Source organism: Bison bison, unplaced genomic scaffold (assembly GCF_000754665.1).
Source record: "Bison bison bison isolate TAMUID 2011002044 unplaced genomic scaffold, Bison_UMD1.0 scf7180017864471, whole genome shotgun sequence".
Lineage (NCBI taxonomy): Eukaryota > Metazoa > Chordata > Mammalia > Artiodactyla > Bovidae > Bison > Bison bison.
This window is the reverse complement of record NW_011495032.1, coordinates 30,773,741-30,786,005: the sequence shown is the minus strand read 5'-3', so window position 1 is coordinate 30,786,005 and position 12,265 is coordinate 30,773,741. Positions and strand designations below refer to the sequence as shown.

The 12,265-nt window shown below is 39.5% G+C and overlaps 1 protein-coding gene across 8 annotated transcripts in view; it reads right to left on the bottom strand.

The window, feature by feature from the left end:
- PIKFYVE (phosphoinositide kinase, FYVE finger containing) overlaps positions 1-12,265 on the bottom strand; it is an 81,971-nt gene that overhangs the window by 63,740 nt on the left and 5,966 nt on the right. For 6 of the 8 annotated variants that reach the window (XM_010861083.1, XM_010861080.1, XM_010861086.1 and 3 more), the window contains exons 3-8: positions 10,242-10,391; positions 9,665-9,700; positions 6,842-6,960; positions 5,940-6,111; positions 1,889-2,096; positions 976-1,065 (exon numbers count right to left, since the gene is read on the bottom strand). In XM_010861083.1, coding sequence (XP_010859385.1) covers positions 976-1,065; positions 1,889-2,096; positions 5,940-6,111; positions 6,842-6,960; positions 9,665-9,700; positions 10,242-10,391 — 775 coding nt within the window. The remainder of the gene's footprint in view (positions 1-975; positions 1,066-1,888; positions 2,097-5,939; positions 6,112-6,841; positions 6,961-9,664; positions 9,701-10,241; positions 10,392-12,265) is intronic. The other 2 variants (XM_010861084.1, XM_010861085.1) reach the window with 2 other exon arrangements.

Below are 12,265 nucleotides of genomic sequence, written 5' to 3'. Positions count from 1 at the left end.
GAAGGTGGTTATTGCAGCCATGAAATTAAAAGACGCTTACTCCTTGGAAGAAAAGTTATGACCAACCTTGAAAGCATATTAAAAAGCAGAGACATTACTTTGTCAATATAGGTCCGTCTAGTCAAGGCTATGGTTTTTCCAGTAGTCATGTATGGATGTGAGAGTTGGACTATGAAGAAAGCTGAGCGCCAAAGAACTGATGCTTCTGAACTGTGGTGTTGGAGAAGACCCTTGAGAGTCCCTTGGACTGCAAGGAGATCCAACCAGTCCATCTTAAAGGAGATCAGTCCTGGGTGTTCATTGGAAGGACTGATGTTGAAGTTGAAACTCCAATACTTGGGCCACCTGATGCGAAGAGCTGACTCACTGGAAAAGACCTTGATGCTGGGAAAGATTGAGAGCAGGAGGAGAAGGGGACGACAGAGGATGAGATGGTTGGATGGCATCACCGACTTGATGGACACGGGTTTGGGTGGACTCTGGGAGTTGGTGATGGACAGGGAGGCCCGGCATGCTGCAGTTCATGGGGTCGCAAAGAGTCGGACACGACTGAGCGACTGAACTAAACTGAATACAAAAGAATAAGGGGTGACAAGCAGAATACAAATGGAGAAGCAAGGTGAAGAGGAAAGAATGAGCTCCAAATGTAATTGTTGGTAACTGATGCTAAGAGTTGGTGTCGTCCCCTTCTGTCATCTCCCCTTTTTGCTCTGTAGCTGAAAGTGAAGTCATCTGCTAATAAGTCAGAAGAAAGTAGGGTTGAAGACAGCAGAAAAGAGTAGAAAAGGGCCACTGTGAGAATGCAAGTGACAGCTGACTAGCTAAAAGGAAACAAAAGTTTAATTCGGCTTTTAGAGCTAAGAAAATGTACAAAAATCAATCCTGTCCATTTTATGTTTGTTCTTCTCAATACTGTAAAAAAGAAAAAATAGACATAACAGGCACAGAACACAGTGTTTTCATTTGGCAGTTCACCTATTTCGAGCAGGAGATTTCCCAGCATCCTCTTGAACAGATACAAGTCTTGTTGAAAGAGCAGTGTTTGAGGAGTCTGGATGAATTAAACTAGAAAGAAAATAGGAATATACTGAGATGATTTGAGAGTTACAGGCAAATCCAATTTCAATAGAGTGCTATAACATTTAAAAGCAGGTTGTTTTCTGCAATAATGAGCTTATGGGTCATTATTTTCTTCTTTCAGTTGAGGTAGAAATAGGATAAATTTTGTCTTCGGGATAACAATACCAAAAGATCAATAGAGGAAGTTTATTAAGTGAGTGTGTATGTGTGTGCACATGCATGCATGCTCAGTCACGTGTGACTCTTTGAGACCCTATGGACTACAGCCCACCAGGCTCCTCTGTCCATGAAATTTTCCAGGCAAGAATACTGGAGTGGGTTGCCACTTCCTACTCCCGAGAATCTTCCCGATCCAGGGGTCAAACTTTCGTTTCTTGCATCTTCTGCATTACAGGTGGATTCTTTTATCACCACACCACCTTGGAAGCCCAGAATCTTTGCAACCCCCTGGGCTGTAGCCCACCAGGCTCCTCTGTCCATGGAATTTCCCAGGCAAGAATACTGGAGTGGGTTGCCATTTGCTCATAAAGGGGATTTTCCCAACCCAAGGATCAAGCCCACATCTCCTGCATCTCCTGCATTGCAAGCAGATATATTCTTTGCCGTTGAGCCACAGGGAAGCCCTAGTTATTAAGTGTAACAGGTGGCAATAAAACAATAAAACTGGCTGAATGAGTGACTTATAGAACTCTTCACATCACATATACAAAACAGAAGTACTCTGGGGTAGAAATCCTGAGCTCAAATATTTTATTCTTAGTCCCCATAACTTAGTGGAATAGCACTGCAGATACATAAGTGACTGTACCTTTGCCAGGCAAAATCATCCTCTAAAAATATGTTGCGGCTGGCTTTTCTACTCCCCACAGGTGTACGGGGTTCATTTGGATCAAGTACAGACACAGAGGAAGCAGAGTCTGAAAGAGCATTCAAGTCTTCACCAATGGAATTACTGTCTGTGGAATGAGCATAACTTAAGGCTATTTTTCTACAGTATGTACAGGCTCGGAGGTCCCCTAGGAAGAAAAAAAAAAAAAAAGAAGAAAACTTATTAGATGATAACTAACCTATCTACTTACCAGAACTATTAAACCCTTGGCTTAATAGTTAATCTAATAATGGGGAACCATCTTCAAGTAAAGACTACCAAACAAGACCTTTTTTTAAAAGTGAAGTAACTTTGTTAGCTCTGTTATATATTTTAAAACCGAAGAGGTTGGGAGGGAGGTTTAAGAGGGAGGGGATATATGTCTACATATAACTGATTCACTTCATTGTACAGCAGGAACTAACATAACATTTTAAAACTGTACTCCAATTAAAAAAAAGAAAGAAAAGCAACAGGAAGAGCAAATATGTGGGTAAATAAGAATTTACCATATAAAATAATAAAAAAATTTTTTAATAAAAACCAAAATTATGATAACTCCATCCAGCTACCCAAATTACTGCAAATATTTATAATAACTTAAGAAAATATGATTCAATGGACTAGAAAACTCCGCTACAAGAGTATTCTTCAAGGTTCTAGAAGTGAAGTAAGGGAATCTATGAAAGACAGAGGTTCAAGGAAAAAAATTTTAGTTGAATACATAAACCAACACAAATAGAAGAAACACTTTTTACCTCGGTAAAAAGGAAGGAGGAAAATGTTTAGTTCTTTAGGTGAAGTCATAAAGATTGACCTCCACAAGGGGGCACAGTTTCAAAAACTGTTTAAAAACAAACAAAACTGGCGTACAAACAATAAGAAATATGGGTCAGGGGAACTATAAAGGAAATTCTCATGGTAAAAGTTAGGATGGAAATGAAATATTCTTGGGAAGACAATAAGGTTATTTAATAATTTTAAGTGTTTTTTTTTTTTTTTCCTGGAAGCAGTCCTACCCAAATATAAGTTTCATTTCTACCCTGTTCTTCTGCAACAATTTTTTGTGTGATTCTATAACATTTTAGCATACTAAAAAAGGAGGTAAGATAATTAAACTTTACTAATAACATGTTACATAACAATTCTACCTTCTTTTTACCACTAACATTAGAAAACTGAAGTGACATGGAACAAAAGACTTCTAGAAGTCAACTGTACTGTGTTTTTACCATAATTACTACAAAGGACAATGTATGGTCTTATTTTTTAAGAACTATTTTATAGTACTCCATTTTATTAAATTATGCATGTATTTTAAGCAAAATTAAGTATCACTTGTTGGGTTACTCATTTCTAACACAATTCAACAGACAAATCTAAAGAAAAATGTCTCCAATCATGAACCACCACCAACCCCAAACCTCTTCCCCCCACCAAAAAAAACTGAACTCTAGCCCAGGATAAATGAGAGTGGAGGACATACCACCACTAGCTGACCAAGGTTGAATTTCAGAAAAGAGATAAAATTACTTCCTGCAGAAAAGTATTTAAGTTGCCACAACAAAGGCTTGGTTCTTACACTGTAAAGAAAATCTCCCTTAATCAGTCAGCTATTACAATGAAAATGATCAGGTAAATTAAGGGAGCCAAGCTTGACCAGAAAAGTTCTCATTTCATGGAGAATCCTCACCAGCAAGGGCCTATAGAGCAGTAAAAAAAAAAAAAAAAATTACATGAGGTGTTGAAAAGGCTGACAAGACACAGCCCCTCAGTTCATTGGAGACAACAGACACATACAATTCAAAAGTTGTAAGGCAGACACAAAGACAACACTGCTACTACCATTAACAATAATAACATCCACTGATCTGTTTCTAGGTGCCTAAGTATTCTAGGTATTCAGGGTCACAACATATGTTTGTGTTCAGAATCTATTATCCCAACTGCAATGGTCAACTTTATGTGTCACCTTGGCAAGACTGATGAGTCGGTCCAACAATAGTCCAGCTGTTGCTGTGAAGGTTTTTTTTTTTTAAGATGTGATTCACATTTACAATCTGTGACTTTAAGTAGTTACCCTCCATAATGTGGATGCATCTCATCCAATAATTTGAAGGCCTGTGGAATGCTCTAAAGGAAGGGATCCAAAGGCTTAGAGAGTCTGCTATGAGCTGATTTACCAGGTAAGATCTGCTCACTTGCCCCAGGAGGACCCAGGGCACATACCTTTCACCATGACTATGAGAAAAAAAGATCTGTGAGGGGAGCACCAGCATCCCCTGTAGAGTTTTGTAGTCACCTCTCTCTGTGGGAATTATCATTGAACTATTGGTGCTGAACTGGAAAACCTAAATGCACTGGGACCACTGGATCCCAGGTTGGCAGGGGCAGAGTGGTGGCATTTAATCTCAGAAGACAAGGTTAGCATGAACGGACATCAGAGTCAAAGCGGTAACCAGAATAGTATAACACATATAGAGATCTGTGACACCTCTGACCAGGGTGTTCCTAAAGCAAATGGGCAGTCTTCTAAATCCTTACTGGATTTGTATAAGAAAAAGCGTTCTAGATCAAGACAACCAAAGTCTATCTTGAATCAAAATGAGTCATGACCCCTCAACAAATTCTCAGGCCCAGAGTTCTTTGAATGGATGCTGGGTCACCTTGAGGTAGGGATCCACTACACTGCCAAAAAGTATATACTGTTAATCTTCCTACGAGGTCTCCTCTGAGGACCTATAGCCTTTTACCAGAGTGACCATGCATTGAGAAAAAGGTAATAGTCAAACTTTTAGGGGATTACTGGACTTTGGCTCTGAACTAACACTAATACCAAGAATCCAAAACGTTACTATGATTTCAAGTCAGCAGGGGCTTACAGAAGTCATGATCAATAGAGTTTCAGCTCAGGTCCATCTTACAGTGGGCTCAACAGGTCCCCAAAGCCACTAGTAGTTATAGCTCAGTTCTAAAATATGTAACTGGAATAGATATTCTCAGCAAATGGCAAAACCCCTACGTTTCTTCCCTGACCTGTGGAGTAAGGGCAGTTATGGTAGTTCTGGCCTCCAGACAACTAATTTCTGTTTATTCTAAGCCACTCAGTTTGTGGTATTTTGTTAAGAGAGCCCTAGGCAACTGAGGTATCAACCACCTTAAAAAGACAAGATTTTACCCAAAGAGTAATGGGAGCTCTGAAAGGGTATTAGGCAGGGGACATACCCTGACATGATCAAACTAGCATTTAACAGGACACTGACTAGAGTATGAAAAAACAATCTGAGGTAGGGAAAAATTAAAGGTAAAAAAAACTTTAAAAGGCTGTAGCCATAATCTTTCATCATCTTTCATGGATGAAAGATAATTGGGGTCTGAACTCTGAAGCAGTTTAGGTTTAAATAGAAATTTTCAGTGAATAATAAAAATAACATGAGAGAGATACTGAGAATGTTCTCTTTTTGGTAACTTCTGTACATCTTCCACTCCCTAATCACTACACACACCATTGCTTAGTTTCCTTCTGCTTCAATAAATAATTTTAAATTTCTGTATTACTAAAGTTCAGGAAAGAATAGTAGTAAATGTAATTTGCTAGAGCACAGTGTTAAGGAATATATATCTGCATATACTTCGTATATATAAAATACAAAATTTGTATTTTGTAAAATAAAAACTCTCACGGTAACATAAACCACTCTAACCATCACTCTAACCATCCTGCTTAATAAACATGAATGATGCCATGGATTTTCCACTACCATCTATGATACACTGTCTTTTACTCTCGTTATTTATGAACATCTCCACCTACTTTATTACCTGACTACAAAGTCCTTTAAAGCAAAGTCGTGTCTCCCTCATGTTTGTTCTCCCCATGTCTCACACATAAAGTCCAAAATAAACAATGACTTAACATGGGTCCCCTATTGCAACTATTTTATTGCTGTGACCTTTAAAAACTGCAAAAATGTCGATAAAGCTCATTTACCTGTATAACCCATAAATTTTCCAGGGATTTCTTGATTGCAGCAACGACTGCAGAAAATCTGCCCACAGAGTCGGCAGTGGTGTCTGCGCCTAAAAGTGGTAAATTTCTCATTACAGTCATAGCACTCTTTACACTGGCTATCTGGCATCCAGTATTGCTTCAGGTCACTATCCTGCAACAATAAAAATGTGTGAAGGCTTCTTGAAAATACTTTTTATCAAACTGCAAAGGCAAATACAACGCTAGTCAAAATCTTAGAAAATTTCTTTTGCAGAAATTAACAAGCTATTTGTAAAATTCACATGGGAATGCAAAAGTTCAAGAGAACCAACCAAGGCAATCTTAAAGAATGAGCTGAAGGACTTATAATGTCTGTCATTAAGATTTATTCTAAACCTACAGTAATTTTAGACAAAGTATTAGTGTAAGGAAAAATGGAGCTGTGGAACAAAGAGAAGAGCCCTGGCACACCCTCACACATATATGTAGACTTATGACAAGGTGTGTAACACAATCAGTGAAGGATGGTCTTTAAAAAAAGAAAATGGTACTGGGTCCAACTGGACATCAATGGGGAAAAACATGAATCTTGATCCATATACCTTCACATCAATAAAAAAGCTTCTCGAAGAAACCATGGAAGATAGTCTCCCATGGTTCATTTTTTACTGCCCCTGGGTTGGAAAAACACTTTTTAAATAGAGCACAAAAAGCATAACCCATAAAAAGAAAAAAATTTGATAAACTAAAATAAGGAACTTATGAGTAAAATCTGCTGTCCACAGTTGGAGTAAACATTAACTGAACTTTCTTTCAAGTGGCATTGTACCATTTTCAGTGAGCACCGCATGATCCCCATATAAGTGCTTAATAAGTAATCTTCTAAAGAATCTAGATAATACCTGGCTCTTCCCCTCCATGATTTCCTTGAGGCGTTTTAATACTGTGCTGAGGCTTCGGAGTTGAACAGCTGTGCGAGGGTCATGACCTCCAAAAGTAGGTTCTGCCTTCCTTCTGGTGTCTGAGTTAGGATTACAAAACAAAAAACTACTTTAATAGTATCAATGCAAAGTGCTTCTTACTTTTACCATATAGTTATGTTTGCCAGCCAGTGACACAGACTGAGAGTTAAAACTAGTCTTTATAAAGGTAAGAGGCTGTTCAAAGTGTAAAACACTGCTTCACAAGCAAATGAGGACTGAGACAGCACCGTTTGAGACCACTGATGATTTTGAGGCCTGGATGGGAGCATCACTTAACATGGCATAAAACTCATTAGTGATTTCTTGGGCCCTTCAGTCCCAGGTCAGAATAAATCTCTGCTAGAAATTTAGCAGAAGGAAAAGCAATGCCAGTGAGTTATCCTAGCCTAGTCTCCACAGTCATCAGGTCAGCAACAGGGCTGAACAGTTCGGCTAGGCCTTACAGATCACAAAACCAAAGGCTTGTGTTGCAGATCATTAGGAAAGAACTTAATAGCCAACCTCAGAGTCTGACAGACTTCAGAACACCCAGGATGGTAATTTATGCACAGACTTCCCTTCACCAATGTCCAAGAAGACTTCTCTTTACCAAAGAATTGCTACAGCTCCAACCCTACCCTTCCCTGCCACCTCCCCTCCCCTATAGCTCCAAGCAAGAAGGAATCACTTGCTCTTGAAACAGCAATACTGAAGCCAGTCCTGTCAATAAAAAAATAGGCTTACATTCCAGTTTTGTGGCCAGAATGGGCTCTGCCTACCAAAGCTATCATATGTTATTTCCTTATTTCAGAGCAAGATTACAACTAAGGTTTCTACCTATCCCTGGCTCCAGCAGTTTTTAAACCTAAGGATGAAGGAGAGTTGGCCTGACAAAATGGATGAACACCTCTATTAGCTTAATCTCATTAACCTCATAACCTATGGCAAGGCCCTCTCTAAATCCTTCTCAAACTCACTATTTGCTACATTTGCTTTAGATGTTCTTTGTTTTGGATGAGTGGCAAAGAAAAGACTACAAAGAAATGAGAAGTTAATATTTAAATCTAAACTGATGAAGAACTTCCATCGATATTAATTATGGAAATACTTATTTAAACGGCACTTACGTTACAAAACTGAAAACTGTATCTTTCTATAAACAATACCTTAATCTCAGCAGATACATTACTACTACAATAAAAATGTATATTAGAATGACAAAACTGCTCTTGAGTCTTTGTGATAAACCAACTCTCCATGATTTATGAACTGCAAAAGGAGAGACAGATGAAGCTGTTAGAACAGGAAAGCTGTGGTCCCATGCACGGGAAATAATTAACTGCAAAGCCCCTTGCGTATAGCCACTTAGGAGTATAAGAGAATACAAATAACATCATCCATTGAAAAAGCAGGAGCAAGACTATTCCTAGAAACAACAGATGATGGCTTCAACGTGGATGAGGATGAAAAAAGGAGAGAAAATCCGGTTCAGCACTCTGCCCTCAAGCAATCATCTCAGCTGCTTCTCTTGTAAAATGAATATTCTTAATAGAAAATCAAATGACTTCCCAGGGTCACAGAGCTGGTAAATTGTGGAATCACAGGCTTTTAATAGGAAAAGGAACTAGACTGGTCAAACAGTCCCAGGCTCATCAAACTCAAATGCCTTGAGCAGCTAAGGAAGAATCAAAGAATCAAGTGGACTGAGAAAAGACTGTAAGGAATGCAGCAAACTAGACATTACAAGTTCCACCTAGCAATATTTAAATTCAAGCTTATCAAAATAACAAGACAAGGTTTGGTAAGCTGTCAGTTTGTAACCCCTACAAGACTAGATTCTAGTCTAACTCCTCAATTTTATAAACAAAGAAATCCTATGCTTAATTCAATATAGGATACAGTCAAAAGAGTTCCCTTAACAAAAACAGGAGTGACACTCCGGACCGGGTTCAAGAACTAAGGAGTTTAAGGTTCAAAGTCAGATTGGGATGGTCTCTTCCTTCCATCCATCTGAAGTAAGGAACTTACTTCTCCCTCTCCCTCTTCCTTCCTTCTGATTCTTCCTACCAAACAGCTGACATAACCCAGGCTAGGGCCCTCTGCCCTGGGAAACCTGCAGAGGTGATGCAGCCAGCTCTGCTCCAGTCCTCTGGGAAAAGCTCTCTTTCTGCTCGGCTTCGTCGCCTCCTCTGACCTATTGGTAGCAGGTTCTGAGACAAGTCCCAACTAGCCGTTAATAAAATATGCTTCTGCCGACCACCATTACCTGTGCCTGCCTACTTGTCACTCGAAGACCTTGGAGGGAAGACTGGCCAGACAAGACAAGAGCTGATGTTCACAGACACCTGATTTCCAATGCTGTACCCCTTTTCCCCTCTTATGCCACCTCTCATTGCCCTTCCCCTACCACCTTGAGTCAGGCAAACCACTTCATTGAGTTGAATAATCTAACAGAAATAAAACATACAACAACTCACTTTAGCTAGTCTCTTGATGCAGGCACTGATCCCAGTCTGTACTCAACAGAAGAGCATGAAAATGAAGGCGATGACAGTATAGCAGAACAGGATGGAGAACAAACAGGTGAGAGGAGCTCAGTTTATCCAGCCACACTGACAGTTTGCACCCCGACAAGGACAGAAAGCCAAGAGCAAGTGGCAGCCCACTGATGGAACTGAGAGACTTCTGCAACCAGCGGCATGCACATCACATTACACTGGCCACCCCAAGAACAGATGTAGCAATCACAAAGTTCAAACCAACCTGAGTTCTCCTGGGGGTGTTGCAAACTGTCCTCTGCTGAAACCCAAGCAAGTAATTAATCAAAAACAAAAACAAAAAACCACCAGTCAAGAGATCTCTGCCTTGTCCAAATTAAAGTTTACTGAAATGTTTAAGAACTCTTGTTTGCTAGGTCACTTCAGTCATGTCCAACTCTTTGCAACCCTATGGACTGTAGCCCACCAGGATTCCCTGGAGATCCCTCTGTTGCTGAGATTCTCCAGGCAAGAATACTGGAGTGGGTTGCCATGTCCTCCTCCAGGGGATCTTCCCAACCCAGAGATCTACCCCATATTTCTTATGTCTCCTACATTGGTAGGTAGGTTCTTTACCACTAGCATCACTTGGAAAGCCCAAATTAAAGTTTAATGAAATGTTTTAAGAACTTCTGTTTAGGTATCAACAAATTATTTCACTATCCAGGTAAGTTTCATTAATTCTCAAGAGTACCTGACCATTCCAAATAGCAAAAAAGTTAAGTCAATTAACAACCTGGGAAACACAACGACTGGGAAAAGTCTAATACTCAGAGAGGAATGAAATGCGAACAGTATCATACCTAACACTGAAGATCGACGCTGGAACTCCTCATTAAGCCGCTTTTTATAAGGTGTAGGTGATCTCACAGATTGTGTCCTTGAAGGGAGCTGAGGGCTGGTCCAACTTCCACTCAGAGACTGTTGCTCTCCCTGGCCCCCTTCTCCTCTCTCTGTAGCAAAGGAAAGCTTGGAATTATTGGAAAAACTAAGACTCAAGAGCTCAGCAAAGAAAAGGAAATAGATGAGATTTTTCAGGAAAGAATGTATACTTGTATCACATACCTAAGTAAAACTTAGGGTTAAAAAAAAATTCAAAACAGGTGGCAAAATTACAGGCCAATAATTACATCCTTGGTACATGTGACCTTCGATGTGTTTTACTTTTCACTAAAAAGTTGAGCATGTTAAGGAAATAGAATGCAAGCTCCACATGAAGGCTGGGATCTTTTGTTATTCTATTTCATTTATGGGATAGATTCCCTGGTGGCTCAGAGGGTAAAGCGTCTGCCTGCAATGAGGGAGACCGGAGTTCGATCCCTGAGTCGGGAAAATCCCCTGGAGAAGGAAATGGCAACCCACTCCAGTTCCCTTGCCGGGAAAATCCCATGGATGGAAGAGCCTGGTGGGCTACAGTCCATGGGGTCACACAGAGTCGGACACGACTGAGCGACTTCACTTCACTTTCCTTGACTATTAACATAGTGCCCAGTGGACAGCAGGTGCTCAATAAACATTTGCTTAATAAAAAGACTATTGTAAATGTAATGTATCCCTGCAGGATCCTGGAACACAAAAAGGACATTAGTAGAAACTGGAGAAATATGAATAAAACACATACTTCAGTTAGTAATATTTTGTCCATAATGGCTCACTGATTATAATAAACATACTCTACCAATGTAAGATGTTAATAACATGTACTCTACCAATGTAAGATGTTAATTACAGGGAAAACAGGGTGTAGGGATATATGAGAACGTCCTGTATTATTTTCCTAATTTTTACATAAATTCAGAATTATTCAAAATAAGACTGTTCAGATTTCTTTAAAAAAAAAAAAAGATTACTGTTTTCAAAATTTTGGACTAATGGGAGATTTTACAGAGCTTTAAACATGCCTGCTAATAAAAGTCAGTTAATACTATTAAAATTTCCACTGAGTTAAACTATTAATCCATAAATCCCTTTCAACAAGAGGGATTACTTTCTAACACATTTCAAACAATATTGTCAAATATAAAGCAAAAGATGTAGACCATGTTTTTTAACTATTCTAATGAGTAAAAAACATATTACTTAAAAAGAGCTCATTTTAAAAACAATTTTCATTTGATATCATTAAATGTATTAAACAGATTAACAAGCCTGCTGACAGCTTTTAATTTTTGAAAAATATGAACCCTTCCTCCCATGTGCTCATTCTTTAGTTTTATTGCTTTCATTAAAATCTTTTGGCTATTAACCTCTAAAAGAGCAAAGTCCATCCTATGGACTTCAGTTCAGTTCAGTCACTCAGTCATGTCTGACTCTTTGCCACCCCATGAATCGCAGCACGCCAGGCCTCCCTGTCCATCACCAACTCCTGGAGTTCACTCAAACTCATGTCCATCGAGTCCATGATGCCATCCAGCCATCTCATCCTCTATCATCCCCTTCTCCTTCTGCCCCCAATCCCTCCCAGCATCAGAGTCTTTTCCAATGAGTCAACTCTTCGCATGAGGTGGCCAAAGTACTTTCCATCCAAAGAACACACAAGACTGATCTCCTTTAGAATGGACTGGTTGGATCTCCTTGCAGTCCAAGGGACTCTCAAGAGTCTTCTCCAACACCACAGTTCAAAAGCATCAATTCTTCAGCACTCAGCCTTCTTCACAGTCCAACTCTCACATCCATACATGACTACTGGGAAAACCATAGCCTTGACTAGACGGACCTTTGTTGGCAAAGTAATGTCTCTGCTTTTCAATATGCTATCTAGGTTGGTCATAACTTTCCTTCCAAGGAGTAAACATCTTTTAATTTCATGGCTGCAATCACCATCTGC